Genomic DNA, 16,311 nt, shown 5'->3' on the forward strand with positions numbered 1-16,311 from the left:
TAAAGCACAAAATGCTCAGGTGTAAACATGAAGCTAGACATGAAGCTAGACACAGCAACATTAGATTACCCTCTTTGGACCTCACACTCTGAACACATTCATATATTTTGGCAAGTGGATGTTAATCTCATGAATAGAAAAATATCTTTAAAAAAATGATAAGGAAACTTGGGGCGGCAGGGTAGCCTAGTGGTTAGAGCGTTGGACTAGTAGCCGGAACGTTGTCAGCTCGGGGGTTTGAACTTACAAGGTACAAATCTGTCGTTCTGCCCCTGAACAAGGCAGTTAACCCACTGTTCCTAGGCCGTCATTGTAAATAAGAATTTGTTCTTAACTGACTTGCCTAGTTAAATTAAGGTTAAATAAAATTAAAAAAAATATTTAAAAAAACTGGCATTACCATTTAAAAGGTCTCTTGAAATAAAAACATGTCTTAACCTCAAAATATTCTATACTGGTTAAATAAAAGGCTAAATGAAAAGAAATATGATGAGATGAAACTCAAAGAAGAAGAGGGGTTTCCATTGTACTGCATGACCCTCAGCCCCTGGCAATGCAACCGAGATCATTATCCCATGATAAGATACAATCTTCCAGACAATTGAAATCAGGTCACAGAATTGAACCCAAACATTGAATTAATTAGCATTTGTTGGATGAGTTACTGTACAAAACAAAAAGGACAATGTATCAAGTCATGCAGAGAATTGGGTGCATAAAAACAATAGAATAAAATGTATATAATTTAAAAAAACATACAATTTTTATGGCTTTAAAAATTGAGTTGTTTGTCCTGTCCATTTTCAAATAGCCTATATTGCACACAATGCATTGCAGAGAGGCTACTGGGGAATTCCTTTGCGATTCAAAGTTCTGTCAGTGTATTTTCAAATTCGCGTAGAGTATGCATCCGCCATTGAACTTTGACAATGTTTTTATAAATCTAAACTCATGTCTCAGTTAAAACAGTCATCACTTACACATTATCTTGGTTTCAAGAGCGTTGTGACTTATTTGGGCTATTTACACCGATACCTTGAATATCCATCCTTCCTTCCTTCCTTCCTTCCTTCCTTCCTTCCTTCCTTCCTTCCTTCCTTCCTTCCTTCCTTCCTTCCTTCCTTCCTTCCTTCCTTCCTTCCTTCCTTCCTTCCTTCCTTCCTTCCTTCCTTCCGAGCCGGTGGCCTTAGCAAACCGTCACAACAAAGACAGCAACACCCCAAATAAGGTATCGCCCTGTACTGTGTCCCCACTCCCTCACCCCCATGATCACATCATTGATAGTTTGTGAGGAGATGACATGGCACCAAATTGATGAGCTATAGGTTAGGGGTCACATCCCCCTTTACATACTGAGGAAACAAGCTTCACTTGACTCCCGCAAAACGTGGCACCGGCTCCAGACATCTCAATTGAGCGTTGACTGACCAGTGCCACGGACACATAGACCCCTGCCCCGCCCTGGTGTCACGGAGGAAGTCAGGGTGTCACGGGGTCCACATCTCTAATTGATGAGTGATGCTGAATAAGAGGCGCCATTTCACTTTTAACAAATGGCCTACTTCACAACAAACGTATGGCAAACAGACTGATAGAAATCACTGGGCCGTGACACCTGATTTCAAGTCGAACGCTCCTTATAGGACACATCACTGCACTCTGTACTCCTCTGTAAACTGGTCATCTCTGTATAGCCGTCGCAAGACCCACTGGTTGATGCGTATTTATAAAAATCTCTTAGGCCTCGCTCCCCATCTGAGATATCTACTGCAGCCCTCACCCTCCACATACAACACCCGTTCTTGCCAGTCACATTCTGTTAAAGGTACTCAAAGCACACCCTCATCTCTGGGTCGCTCCTCTTTTCAGTTTGCTGCAGCTAGCGACTGGAACGAGCTGCAACAAACTCAAACTGGACAGTTTTATCTCCATCTCTTCACTCAAAGACTCAAATCACGGACACTGACAGTTGTGGCTGCTTTGTGTGATGTATTGTTGTCTCTACCTTCTTGGCCTTTGTGCTGTTGTATGTGCCCAATAATCTTTGTACCATGTTTCGTGCTTCTACCATGTTTTATTGCTACCATGTTGTCGTCATGTTGTGTTGCTACCATGTTGTCATATGATGCTGCCATGCTATGTTGTCTTAGGTCTCTCTTTATGTAGTGTCGGTGTCTTGTCGTGATGCGTGTTCTGTCCTATATTTTTAGATTATTTTTTATTTTTAATCCCAGCCCACGTCCCTGCAGGAGGACTTTTGGTAGGCCGTCATTGTAAATAAAAATATGTTAACTTCTTATGGCTGCAGGGGCAGTATTGAGTAGCTAGGATGAAAGGTGCCCAGAGTCAGCGGCCTGCTCCTCAGTCCCAGTTGCTAATATATGCATATTATTAGTATTGGATAGAAAACACTCTGGAGTTTCTAAAACTGTTTGAATGATGTCTGAGTATAACAGAACTCATATGGCAGGCAAAAACCTGAGAAGAAATCCAAACAGGAAGTGGGAAATCTGAGGTTTGTCGATTTTTAACCCAGCCCCAATTGAATACACAGTGGGATATGGATGAAGTTGCACTTCCTAGAGCTTCCACTAGATGTCAACCGTCTTTAGAAACTTGAATGAGGCTTCTACTGTGTTGTGGAGCCGGATGGGAGCTCTTTGAGTCAGTGTTCTGGCAGAGAGCCAGGCGCATTTCACATGATAGCGAACTGCGTTCCATGGCTTCTCTACAGACATAGGAATTCTTCGGTTGGAACTTTATTGAAGATTTATGATAACATCCTAAAGATCGATTCTATACTTAGTTTGACAAATTTCTTCAACCTGTAATATAACGTTTTGAAGTTTTTGTCCGACGTTCGTATGGACCTGCACGAGCGTTTGGATTTGTGTACTAAACGCACTAATAAAAGTAGCTACTTGGACATAAATAAAATGGACATTATCGAACAAATCAAGCATTTATTGTGGAACTAGGATTCCTGGGAGTGCATTCTGATGAAGATCGTCAGAGGTAAGGGAATATTTATAATGTGATTTCTGTTGACTCCAACATAGCGGATAATTGTATTTATTTTCTGAGCGCCGTCTCAGATTATTGCATGGTTTGCTTTTTCCGTAAATTGTTTTGAAATCTGACACAGCGGTTGCATTAAGGAGAGGTATATCCATATTTCCATGTCTAACAATTATATTTATTGACATTTATAATGAGTATTTCTGTAAAATGATGTGGCTCTCTGCAATATCACCAGATGTTTTTGGATCTAGTGAACGTAACACGCTAATGTATATAAATATCAACTTTATCAAACAAAACATACATGTATTGTGTAACATGAAGTCCCATGAGTGTCATCTGATGAAGATCATCAAAGGTTAGTGATTCATTTTATCTCTATGTGCGCTTTTTGTTACTCCTCTCTTTGTCTGGAAAAATTGCTGAATTTTTCTGTGAGTTGGTGGTGGCCATACACAATCGCTTGTGGTGCTTTCGCTGTAAAGCCTATTTGAAATCGGACACTCTGGTGAGATTAACAACAAGATTACCTCTAAAACGGTATAAGGTGGTGTGTTTGAGGAATTTTAAATTATGAGATTTCCCCTGCACTTTCACTGGCTGTTGTCATATCATCCCATTAATGGGATTGCAGCCCTATTAACTGACTTGCCTAGTTAAATAAAAGGTTAAATAAATAGGGAAGTAAAGTTCAGATCTTCTGTAGGTAGTCTGATGGATATAGTCTGCAGATATAGTTAGTCTATGCCTTGATGAATATCTGAGCCTGCCCTAAAAGAGAGAGAGAGAGAGGAAGCAGGTGGAACACATGGGCATATTAACTACCAGTCACACTCAGACAAACCACGAAGCATCTCAGACAGCAGCAGGCTGGTGCCCAACTCCTGAGCCTTGGCTTCTTTCTCTAAATCTGACTTTCCCCTGACACTGATATGAATACACTTCACACGCATGGTGGACTAGCTGAGACCGACTGGGGAACGCCACACATACCCTGGCCATGTGGCCATTCCAGTAAAGATATCACCAATACGCCCCCCCACCCCGGCCTGCTCCACATTCTCATCTGTGCTCTCATGCTTAAGGTTCAGTCCCAAATGGCACCCTATTCCCTACTACTTTTGACCAGGGCCATTTGGGACACATCCTACCAACATCCACACTCCCCTGACAGCCCTGTCAACATGCTGAAGAGTGGGGGAGGGGAGAAAGAGAAAAGAGGGGCGGGTACAAGCCATGGAGAGAGAATGGGGGTTGACAGAGAAGAGGAAAGGGGGGGGGGGGGGTGGAGAGAGAGAGAGGCTGTGGGTGAGTTGGCGTCCTCATAGGTTTGCTCCTAGCAGAACTCGGCTAGGCGAAGCAAACGGCATTCTCCCTAAAGGACTTCGGCTGAAAAACTAGTAAAAAACAACAATATTACTGTTTGTCCTTAGAGCCACTAGAGCAACATAGCCAGTAACACTTCCTCAAAATAGTCTGAATTAAATCAAGAAGGTCTTAGTTGCGCACTCTAGCTAAGATGTTTGGTGCAGTACTTAAAGTGAAAAAAAGTGCATAAACCAATGCTAATACTAATGCACTGGGGCGGCAGGGTAGCCTAGTGGTTAGAGCGTTGGACTAGTAACCGAAAGGTTGCAAGTTCAAACCCCCGAGCTGACAAGGTACAAATCTGTCGTTCTGCCCCTGAACAGGCAGTTAACCCACTGTTCCTAGGCAGTCATTCTTAACTGACTTGTAAAATAAAACTGCAGACAGTAGGCTGCACTGCAGACAGTAGGCCCTAGCTGCTCTCCTCTCTCGTTGAATGACAGCAAACACTTAATTGCAACACTTAATTGAAGAAACCTGTTCATATTCTCAATCAACAAAATGGGGCACAGACTTCAGCTATAGCTGAAAACACCCTTTCCAAACACCAAAACAAACACAAAAGTCGTAATATATGTACAATTGAAGTCGGAAGTTTACATACACTTAGGTTGAAGTCATTAAAACTCATTTTTCAAACAAATTTCGTGTTAAAATATAGTTTTGGCAAATCGGTTAGGACATCTACTTTGTGCGCGACAAGTAATTTTTCCAACAATTGTTTGAAAAATTACTTGTCGCGCACAAAGTAGATGTCCTAACCGATTTGCCAAAACTATATTTTAACACGAAATTTGTTTGAAAAATGAGTTTTAATGACTTCAACCTAAGTGTATGTAAACTTCCGACTTCAATTGTACATATATTACGACTTTTGTGTTTGTTTTGGTGTTTGGAAAGGGTGATTTCACTTGTAATTCACTACCACAATGCCAGTGGGTCAGAAATGTACATACACTAAGTTGACTGTGCCTTTATACAGCTTGGAAAATTCCAGAAAATGATGTAATTTAGAAGCTTTAGAAGCTTCTGATAGGCTAATTGACATCATTTGAGTCAATTGGTGGTGTACCTGTGGAAGTATTTCAAGGCCTACCTTCAAATTCAGTGCCCCTTTGCTTGACATCATGGGAAAAATCTAAAGAAATCAGCCAAGACCTCAAAATAAATTGTAGACCTCCACAAGCCTATTTTGACTCGCTGTGAGCATTGGGGGGTTGGTTTTGTGGCTGTTGGACTTCATGAGCCAACGCTCACAGCGAGTCAAAAATGAAATACTGCCCCCAGAGGTTCAAGAGGTTAAGGACAACAAAGTCAAGGTATTGGAGTGGCCATCACAAAGCCCTGACCTCAAACTGATAGAACATTTGTGGGCTGAACTGAAAAAGCATGTGCGAGCAAGGAGGCCTACAAACCTGACTCAGCTCGGTCAGGAGGAATGGGACAAAATTCACCCAACTTATTGTGGGAAGCTTGTGGAAGACTACCCAAAACGTTTGACCCAAGTGAAACAATTTAAAGGCAATGCTACGAAATACTAATTGAGTGTATGTAAACTTCTGACCCACTGGGAATGTGATGAAAGAAATAAAATACTACTATTATTCTGACCTTTCACATTCTTAAAATAAAGTGGTGATCGTAACTGACCTAAGACAGGGAATTGTTACTAGGATTAAATGTCAGGAATTGTGAAAAACTGAGTTTAAATGTATTTGGCTCAGGTGTATGTGAACTTCCGACTTCAAATGTACGAACTGTTGTTGTTGGACGCAATGCGGAACATATCCCAACCCACGTGATCGAAGCAGTCTTGAAGCGTGGACTGCTTCGATCACGTGGATTGGGATATGTTCCGCATTGCGTCCAACAACAACATTGACGAATACGCTGAGTCGGTGAGCGAGTTCATTAGAAAGTGCATTGATGGTGTCGTTCCCATAGCAACTATTAAAACATTCCCAAACCAGAAACCGTTGATTGATGGCAGCATTCGCGTGAAACTGAAAGCGCAAACCACGGTAGTCAAAATTCTTGGTGTGTCTGAGGCTTTAAAGAGTACACCGACTGAGTTCCCCCTCTCCTCCCATCAGATGCCTCTGCTCTTGGCAGCTTCGAAGAGCTGGATAACCTTGCTCACAGAGATTGAAAAGGCTTTGTCCCAATCTAATACAGACTAGTTTAGGAGTTCAACTTTGGATCAGCAGATGTTTTTTATCTGACTGTTTGGTGATTAGGCCTTGCCGGGTAGAGGACTGGTCCATCAGGTTTTAAATATGTGTACTCGCATGCAACTAGCTAGTCCTTGCTGTGTAAACTACATTTGGAGTAATCTACGTAAGAGTTTCTGTCCTAGATTCTGTCCCCATCGGTGCAATGCAGCCAACCAACACTTGAGTAAAACTATTTCTTTATACAGAACAAAACAAAATTACTGGGTAAAATCCCACTGCTCACAATCAGCAAAGAGGTGTACCCAGAGGACTATTGGGTTCTGATCTGCACTGTGCACTGGGGTGGATTACAAAGGTTTGGGTTTCAACAGAAATAATCCCTGTCTACAAGCCAAATCTGGCTTTAGAAACATCACAACAGAGGGAATGGTGCATAACAGCAAGGCTTTATTTACAATCTGGGAATACTTGAAGCAGATCGTTTTAAAAAACAGCTTCCACAACCAGTTTAAGATATGACTAATCTCTCGACTAACAATGTGCACATGGAATTTTTCCAAATGGGGTAGGTTGTTTACTTGGAACTCAAGGTTATTCTAATACTGTCATATATTTATACAAGATTCACATTTTATTAGAACAAAAAAATGATTGTCATGCTGGAAGTAATATAATTTAGTTTCCTCAAGACAAACTAATCAAGACGCTCCATCTTCCTACAAAGGCCTCTAGCTACTGGACTGTTAATAGTTGGGGAGTTGCCTTCCAGATTTCACATACTTACTGGGATGTCAGCTGATGTAATTGTTTGCTGCTGGAAAGCATGGCAGATAAAAATGAGATGGGATGTGTTGGGATGGGGGGGGGGGGGTTCAGCAGCAACAGCGCTGATCAGAGCTGCATGAATCTTAAGTAGTCCCATGTTGAGGGGGTCTTTGTTCCCAGACCACTGACGGGGGACACTCTCCCACTTTTCTTTTCCCTTCCTTTTGGCAGGAACATTTATCATTCTTCCAAACGAACAATTGTGCTACAACACTGACCAGCACAGGCAGAACAATGAACTACTAAATCTGGGGCCTCCGTCACCCCCAACGCTGGTTGCTAAGAAACCTTTGATCTGTTGGACAGCTTGTCAACAAACTCATCACTTACTTACTGAACTCAAAACCAAAGTGTTCATTCACATGTAGAAATACAGGCAGTCTTAAATTGTTATACAAAAACAGGCTGGTAAAGGCTTAGCTATTTTTTTTTTTTTTAAGGATCTGCCTCAGTACCAAAATGATCTGTTGGTTTTCAGCAATATTTTCTATGATTCTACATGTATTCAAACTTTCAAAATTAAACTGTGTGCTGTAAGCCTACCACTGATGCAGAGGAATAGTATCAATCTAGGGCCTGTGGATGAAACCAGTCCAACTCTACATACCCTAGCCTTGAAGGGGTTAACTTCTTTCTGTCGGGGTGCTGCGTGAGTGTGTGTGTGTGTGTGTGTGTGTGTGCTGATCACAGCTGTAACCATTGAGAACGGCATCGCTGACTCTGTGCACACTGCATGGTTCCAGTAAAGTAAAACTTAGCGCACTATTTACCTGTATCGCATCAATGCAGGCAATTTATCTCAATCTGGATTTTTGACAGTGGTGCCGACAGACCCGGTCGAGCTGTTTCTAGCTCCAAGCCAACTTTGCAGTATTTGGCTTTGTTTGGGGTGCAATTTCTTAAATTATTTAAAATCAGAACGTATCTAGTATTATTACCTACAGGCAAAAATAACTTTGACACTAAATTGGTGGTCACCCACCAGAAATTCGACTTCTGGCCTGGGTCCTGCTTGACCATTGTTACTCTTCCTTCTGGGTAGGCTACAAGACCTTCCCCCAACCCCCCTTCAGCAAATCAGACCATGCCATCATCCTGCGCATACCCGCCTATATGTAACCGATGTGAAATGGCTAGCTTAGTTAGCGGTGCGCCCTAATAGCGTTTCAATTGGTGACGTCACTCGCTCTGAGACCTTGAAGTAGTTGTTCCCCTTGCTCTGCAAGGGCCGCAGCTTTTGTGGAGCGATGGGTAACAACGCTTCGTGGGAGGCAGTTGTAGATGTGGGCAGAGGGTCCCTGGTTCGAGCTCAGTCAGGGACGAGGAGAGAGACAGAAGCTATACTGTTACATATAGGCAGAAACTAAGCAGGAAGCACCCATGGTAAAAACAGATCAATGTTGTTTTGACCAATCAGAATCGATTACAACTTATCCAAACCCAAAACCCGTTGGTAGATGGCTGCATTCACGTAAAACTGAAAGCGTAAACCGCCGCATTTTACCACGGCTAAATGACTGGGAACATGGAAGTGTACAAACAGACCAGCTATGACCTCCGTAAGGCAATCAAAGAGGAAAAACGATAGCAATTAATTAGCTCAGACACGACACGTATATGTGGCAGGGACTACAGACAATCACGGATTATAAAAGGGAGAGCCAGCCATGTTGGACACTGACGTGAGTAAACCCTTGCAAGGTTGCCAGCCCAGACGGCGTCCTCAGAGCATGTGCAGGCTAGCTGGCTGTTCACGGACATACAGTTGAAGTCAGAAGTTTACATAAACTAGTTTTAATGACTCCAACCTAAGTGTTTCAACCACTACACAAATGTCTTGTTAACAAACTATAGTTTTGGCAAGTTGGTTAGGACATCTACTTTGTGCATGACAAGTAATTCTTCCAACAATTGTTTACAGACAGATTATTTAGCTGTATCACAATTCCAGTGGGTCAGAAGTTCACATCCACTAAGTTGACTGTGCCTTTAAACAGCTTGGAAAATTCCAGAAAATTATGTCATGGCTTTAGAAGCTTCTAATTTACATAATTTGAGTCAGTTGGGGGTGTGCCTGTGGATGTATTTCAAGGCCTACCTTCACACTCAGTGCCCCTTTGCTTGACATCATGGGAATATCACAAGAAATCAGACAAGAATGAAAAAAACAATTGTATACCTCTGGTTCATCCTTGGGTGCAATTTCCAGACGCCTGAAGGACCACGTTCATCTGTACAAACAGTATGCAAGTACAAACACCATGGGACCACGCAGCCGTCATACCGCTCAGGAAGGAGACACATTCTGTCTCCTAGAGATGAACATACTTTGGTGCGAAAAGTGCAAATCAATCCCAGAACAGCAGCAAAGGACCTTGTGAAGATGTTGGAGGAAACGGGTACAAATGTATCTATATCCACAGTAAAACGAGTCCTATATCGACATACCCTGAAAGGCCACTCAGCAAGGAAGAATCGACTGCTCCAAAACGGCCATAAAAATGCCAGACTACGGTTTGCAACTGCACATGGGGACAAAGATCGTACTTTCTGGAGAAATGTCCTCCGGTCTGATGAAACAAAAATATAACTGTTTGGCCATAATTACCATTGATATGTTTGGAGGAAAAAGGGGGAGGCTTGCAAGCCAAAGAACACCATCCCAACCGTGAACCACTGGGGTGGCAGCATCATGTTGTGGGGGTGCTTTGCTACAGGAGGGAATGGTGCCATTCACAAAATAGATAGCATCATGAGGTAGGAAAATTATGTGGATATGTTGAAGCAACATCAAGACATCAGTCAGGAAGTTAAAGCTTGGTTGCAAATGGGTCTTCCAAATGGACAATGACCCCAAGCATACTTCCAAAGTTGTGGAAAATGGCTTATTTATACACGTAATGTTAGCTAGCGAGCCAGCAAGCAAATATCCGCTAGCTAGTTAACAGTACATTGTAACTTGCAATGAAAATTACAAAAAAATAAATATCTGAATAAGTAGATAGATTCTTACATGGACGAACGCTTCACGGCAGCGTCTTTTCCGTTTGGTTTGTAGCTACACTATAGATACTTTTGTGTATGTGGACATCTCTTCGAATTAGTGGATTCCGAATCACTTTTCACCATATGGCATTCCGATGGACGTCTCTGGGTTTGGCAGATGCCAGGAGAACGCAACCTGGCCCAATGCCTAGTGCCTACTGTAATGCTTGGTTGAGGAAGAATAATGGTCTGGGGCTGTTTTTCCATGTTCGGGCTAGGCCCCTTAGCTCCAGTGAAGGGAAATCTTAACACTACAGCATTCAATAACATTGACGATTCTGTGCTTCCAATTTTGTGGTAACAGTTTGGGGAAGGCCCTTTCCTGTTTCGGCATGACAATTCCCCCGAGCACATAGCGAGGTCCAAGATCGGTGTGGAAGAACTTAACTGGCCTGCCCTGACCTCAAACACCTTTGGGATGATTTGGAACGCTGACTGTGAGCCAGGCCTAATCGCTCGACATCAGTGCTTGGATCTCACTAATGCGCTTGTGGCTGAACGGAAGCAACTTCCCACAGCAATGTTCCAACATCTAGTGGGAAAGCCATCCTAGAAGAGTGGATGATTGGGGGGGGGGGGGGGGGACCAACGCCATATTGACACCCATGATTCTGGAATTAGATGGTTGACGAGCAGGTGTCCATATTCTTTTGGTCATGTAGTGCAGCTACAGCTTGTTTGGCCAGTTGTGTCAAGTCACTCCGGGTCACACTGGCTGTGTGCAGAAAGTAGTGCATTACAACTTTTCCCCACTGATCTTTGTCGACAATTCAATTCAGGGCAGAAATGTTGTTGGGAGCAGTATCAACAATTTTGCGATTCTCCATGGCCTGAAATCTAATTTTATTTCTCACACTCTCCGAATACAACAGGCGTAGTAGACTTTCCCGTGAAATGCTTACTTTCCAGCCCTTAACCAACAATGCAGTTCAAGAAATAGAGTTAAGAAAATATTTACTATATAAAGTGAAATGACATAATAACTAGGCTATATACAGGGGGTACCGGTACCAAATCAATGAGCAGGGTACAGGTTAGTCTAGATAATAAACAGCGAGTTGCAACAGTGTAAAAACAAGGGGGGGGGGGGGGGGGTGGTCAATTTAAATAGTCCAGTGGCCATTTGATTAATTGTTCAGCAGTCTTATGGCTTGGGGGTAGAAGAGGTTCAGAAGCCTTTTGGACCTAGACTTGGCGCTCCGGTACCACTGGCAGTGCGGTAGCAGAGAGAACAGTCTATGACTTGGGTGGCTGGAGTCTTTGACCAGATTTTGGACCTTCCTCTGACACCACCTCCTAGTATATAAGTCCTGGATGTCAGGAAACTTGGCCCCAGTGATGTACTTATGTGGTATCTTTCAAAAAAGGTTGCAATAGCCAGGATTATCTACACATACTGAGCAGCTCATGTTATAGACAGAAGCGTGCTATATGGCAGACCAAGCCGAAACAACAAAACCAAGGTTCCTGACATTTTCCGTACCTAAACCAACCAGAAACTTTACATTTTATTTGCATTTACAGACAGCACACACATTTGTTATTACGGCAAATGAAAGTTAGAAGGCATTTCTGCCCCACAACACATTAAAAAAATAATATGTTAAAATGCCTCTCCTGTGAAGTAGTGACGTGCGACAGATGCCTAGCTTCTTGAAACAAGCCGCATATTCATTCTCTCCCTATCCCAGTTCCCACTTGCTTCAAGATGTCCACCCTTGTTCCTGTACCTAAGAAAGAATAGGTAACTGAACTAAATTACTAAAATCGCCCCATAGCACTCACTTCTGTCATTTTGAAGTAGTCATGGGTGAAGTCCCTGTTTCAAGTTTGCTGACGACACAACAGTGGTAGGCCTGATTACCAACAATGCTGAGACAGCCTACAGGGAGGAGGTGAGGGCGCTGGTGGAGTGTTGCCAGGTAAATCACCACTCCTTCAACATCAACAAAATGAAGGTCCTGATCGTGGACTACAGGAGACCGCAGAGAAAGCACAAGCCCATCCACATCGACGGGGGCCGCAGCGGAGAGGGTTAAAAAGCGTCAAGTTCCTCAGTGTACAAAATACTGAGGACCTGAAAAACGGTCCTTCACACTGACAGACTATCACCGCCTGGTACGGCAACTGTAGGGCTTTCCAGAGGGTGGTGCGGTCAGCTCAACTCATCATCAGGGGCACACTGCCAGCCCTCCAGTACATCTACAGCACCCGATGTCACAGGAAGGCAAAGAACATCGTCAAGGACCTCAGTCACCCTTCCCATGACCTTAAAAAAAAACTGTCACTAGCCAGTTACCACCCGGTACCTTACCCTGCACTTTAGAGACTGCTGCCCTAATTTACAGAGTCATTGAAAACTGGGCACTTTAATGTTTTCATAACATTTTACCCACTTTATATGTATATACTGTATTTGAGTCATGGCTCATCCTATATAACTACTGCTGTACACACCTTTTCTATTTATATACTGTCCATACACACACACACACACAGTACTAGTCAAAAGTTGACACCTACTCATTCAAGGGTTCTTCTTTATTTTTACTATTTTCTACATTGTAGAATAATAGTAAAAACAACAAAACTATGACATAACAAACATGGAATTGTGTAATAACCAAAAGTGTTAAATCAAAATATATGTTATATTTGAGATTCTTCAAAGTAGCTACCCTTTGCTTTGGCAGCTTTGCACACTCTTGGCATTCTCTCAACCAGCTTCATGAGGTAGTCACCTGGAATGCATATCAATCAACAGGTGTGCCTTGTTAATTTGTGGAATTTCTTTCCTTAATGCATTTGAGCCAATCAGTTATGTTGTGACAAGGTAGGGGTGGTATACAGAAGATAGCCCTACTTGGTAAAATACGAAGTCCATATTATGGCAAGAACAGCTCAAATAAGCAAAGAGAAATTACAGCCCATTGTTACTTTAAGACATGAAGGTCAGTCAATGCGGAAAACGTAAAGAATTTTAAAAGTTTCTTCAAGTGCAGTAACAAAAACAATCAAGCACTATGATGAAACTGGCTCTCATGAGGACTGCCACAGGAAAAGGAGACCCAGAATTATCTCTGCTGCAGAGGACAAGTTCATTAGAGTTACCAGCCTCAGAAATTACAGCCCAAATAAATGCTTCAGTGTTCAAGTAATAGACACATCTCAACATCAACTGTTCAGAGGAAACTGCATGAAGCAGGCCTTCATGGTCGAACTGCTGCAGAGAAACCACTACTGAAGGACACCAATAAGAGGAGATTTGCTTGGGCCAAGAAACCCGAGCAATGGACATTAGACTGGTGGAAATTGGTCTTTTGGTCTGATGAGTACAAATTTGAGATTTTTGGTTCCAACCGTCGTTTCTTTGTGAGACGCACAGTAGGTGAACAGATGATCTCCGCATGTGTGGTTCCCACCGTGCAGTATGGAGGTGGTGGGATGGTTTGGGGGGTGCTTTTTTGGTGACACTGATTTATTTAGAATTCAAGGCACACTTAACCAGCATGGCTACCACAGCATTCTGCAGCGATACACCATCCCATCTGGTTTGCGCTTAGTGGGACTATCATTTGTTTTTCAACAGGACAATGACCCAACACACCTCCAGGCTATGTAAGGGCTATTTGACCACGAAGGAGAGTGATGGAGTGCTGCATCAGATGGCCTCCACAATCACCTGACCTCAACCTAATTGATGGTTTGGGATGAGTTGGACCGCAGAGTGAAGGAAAAGCAGCCAACAAGTTCTCAGCACATGTGGGAACTCCCTCAAGACTGTTAAAAAAGCATTCCATGTGAAGCTTGTTGAGAGAATGCCAAGAGTGTGCAAAGCTGTCATCACGGCAAATGGTGGCTACTTTGAAGAATATCAAATATATATTTTTAATTTGTTTAACACTTTTTTTGGTTACTGCATGATTCCATATGTGTTATTTCATAGTTTTGATGTCCTCAATGTAGAAAATAGTAAAAAAATACTTGAATGAGTAGTTGTCCAAACTTTTGACTGGTACTGTATGTATTTATATTCCAGACTATGACACTGCTCGTTCTGATAAGTTAATAAAATAATTAAGACCGTTGGATGATGTGTGTGTTGTTATTGCGTTGCTAGATATTGCTGCCCTTTTGGAGCGTCATCTGTGATGACATCTGCAAAACTGCCCCCCCCCCCCCCCGAGTGGCGCAGCGGTCTAAGGCACTGCATCGCAGTGCTAGAGGCTTCACTACAGACGCGGTTCGATCCCGGGCTGTCTCGCAGCCGGCCGCGACCAGGAGACGGCGCACAATTGGATATCACGTTTTTAACAAAACATCTGCAAAACTGTGTACGTGGCCAATAAACTTTGATTCGTCCATATAGCCCAGCTCTCCTGTCACCCCCCCCAACATACTGTAGGGATACATACAGCATATCCCTAACAAGAGAGATGTCTCAAGTGTTAGACTAAGATGACATGGTATCAAAATTGTGCAACATAGCTACAGTATGATTAGGTATGAGGCAGATGATTGCAACGGGGTGGTTGGTTAAAACTCTAGAGGGAACAATTAGTGTTAGACGCCCAAGTGACAATTAGATGCCAGAAACGTGACAAGCTAGCATTTTATTGCCTCCATTTCAACATAAGAGTATTATATAGGCTACAGAGAAACTCCAGCATTCCAATGGAAAATAACAGGCGAGCCAGCAGCAACAAGCGAGCCAACAGCAACAAGCGAGCCAACAGCAACAAGCGAGCCAGCAGCAACAAGCGAGCCAGCAGCAACAAGCGAGCCAGCAGCAACAAGCGAGCCAGCAGCAACAAGCGAGCCAGCAGCAACAGTGAACATAACAAATGAAGAGGATGCAAATTAGGCCCCATGAGAATCACATGTGTCTTCTGGGAGAAAACAGAAAGGTTAGTGCTACATCACATGGGGTGGAGGTTAGACCAGGCTGGGTTAGTGCTACATCACATGAGGTGGAGGTTAGACCAGGCTGGGTTAGGGCTACATCACATGGGGTGGAGGTTATACCAGGCTGGGTTAGTGCTACATCACATGGGGTGGAGGTTATACCAGGCTGGGTTAGTTCTACATCACATGGGGTGGAGGTTAGATCAGGCTGGGTTATTGCTACATCACATGGGGTAGAGGTTATAGCAGGCTGGGTTAGTGCTACATCACATGAGGTGGAGGTTAGACCAGGCTGGGTTAGGGCTACATCACAAGGGGTGGAGGTTAGATCAGGCTGGGTTAGTGCCAACTTCCTCCATACCTCCACCCCATGTGATGTAGCACTAACCCAGCCTGGTCTAATCTCCACCTCATGTGATGTAGCACTAACCCAGCCTAGTATAACCTCCACCCCATGTGATGTAGCACTAACCTTACACTAGCTCCCTCTTCCTCTTTCTGCCTCTTGGCATGCAAAGCATTGCCTGGGTGGGGAAAGTGTAATATAAAGGCACACTAACATGATGGTGATATCCTCTTACTTCATCCCACAAAACAGGCACGAGAGAAGACAGTGGACGCTTTCTTGTAACCTTCATGCAGACAATGGGAACAACAACTTACTTGTCTGTCATGGCTTCAACTAGCGAATATTGATTCATGAAACGTCCTTTTCTGTCCTGCACAGTAGCTTGAAACAGGGGAGTGAAGGATGAGATGGTTTACATCACAGATCTGTGAAGGGAGAGAAGGAGGAGGAGGACAGGGAGAGGAACAGTTTGAGTTCATATGAAACAATTAAACATCAACGGCTTTACATATGTCATTTATAGCATTTATAAAATTCTACTTGCTGACATGGAACTCACAACACCCTATCTTTTCATGAATAAAAATAAAAAAAAACATGCATTTACTTAACTAGGAAACCTAA

At 43.1% G+C, this 16,311-nt stretch overlaps 1 protein-coding gene across 4 annotated transcripts in view; it reads right to left on the reverse strand.

Annotated features, from left to right (window-relative positions):
* Positions 1-16,311, reverse strand: part of LOC139422707 (sema domain, immunoglobulin domain (Ig), transmembrane domain (TM) and short cytoplasmic domain, (semaphorin) 4D) — an 80,591-nt gene that overhangs the window by 47,737 nt on the left and 16,543 nt on the right. For all 4 annotated transcript variants that reach the window (XM_071173982.1, XM_071173980.1, XM_071173978.1 and 1 more), the window contains exon 2: positions 16,002-16,112. Coding sequence is in view for 2 of the 4 variants with exons in the window: in XM_071173980.1 (XP_071030081.1) it covers positions 16,002-16,039 (38 nt within the window). In the remaining 2 variants the exon portion in view is untranslated. The remainder of the gene's footprint in view (positions 1-16,001; positions 16,113-16,311) is intronic.

Source organism: Oncorhynchus clarkii, chromosome 12, assembly GCF_045791955.1.
Source record: "Oncorhynchus clarkii lewisi isolate Uvic-CL-2024 chromosome 12, UVic_Ocla_1.0, whole genome shotgun sequence".
In the NCBI taxonomy this organism is placed as follows: Eukaryota; Metazoa; Chordata; class Actinopteri; order Salmoniformes; family Salmonidae; genus Oncorhynchus; species Oncorhynchus clarkii.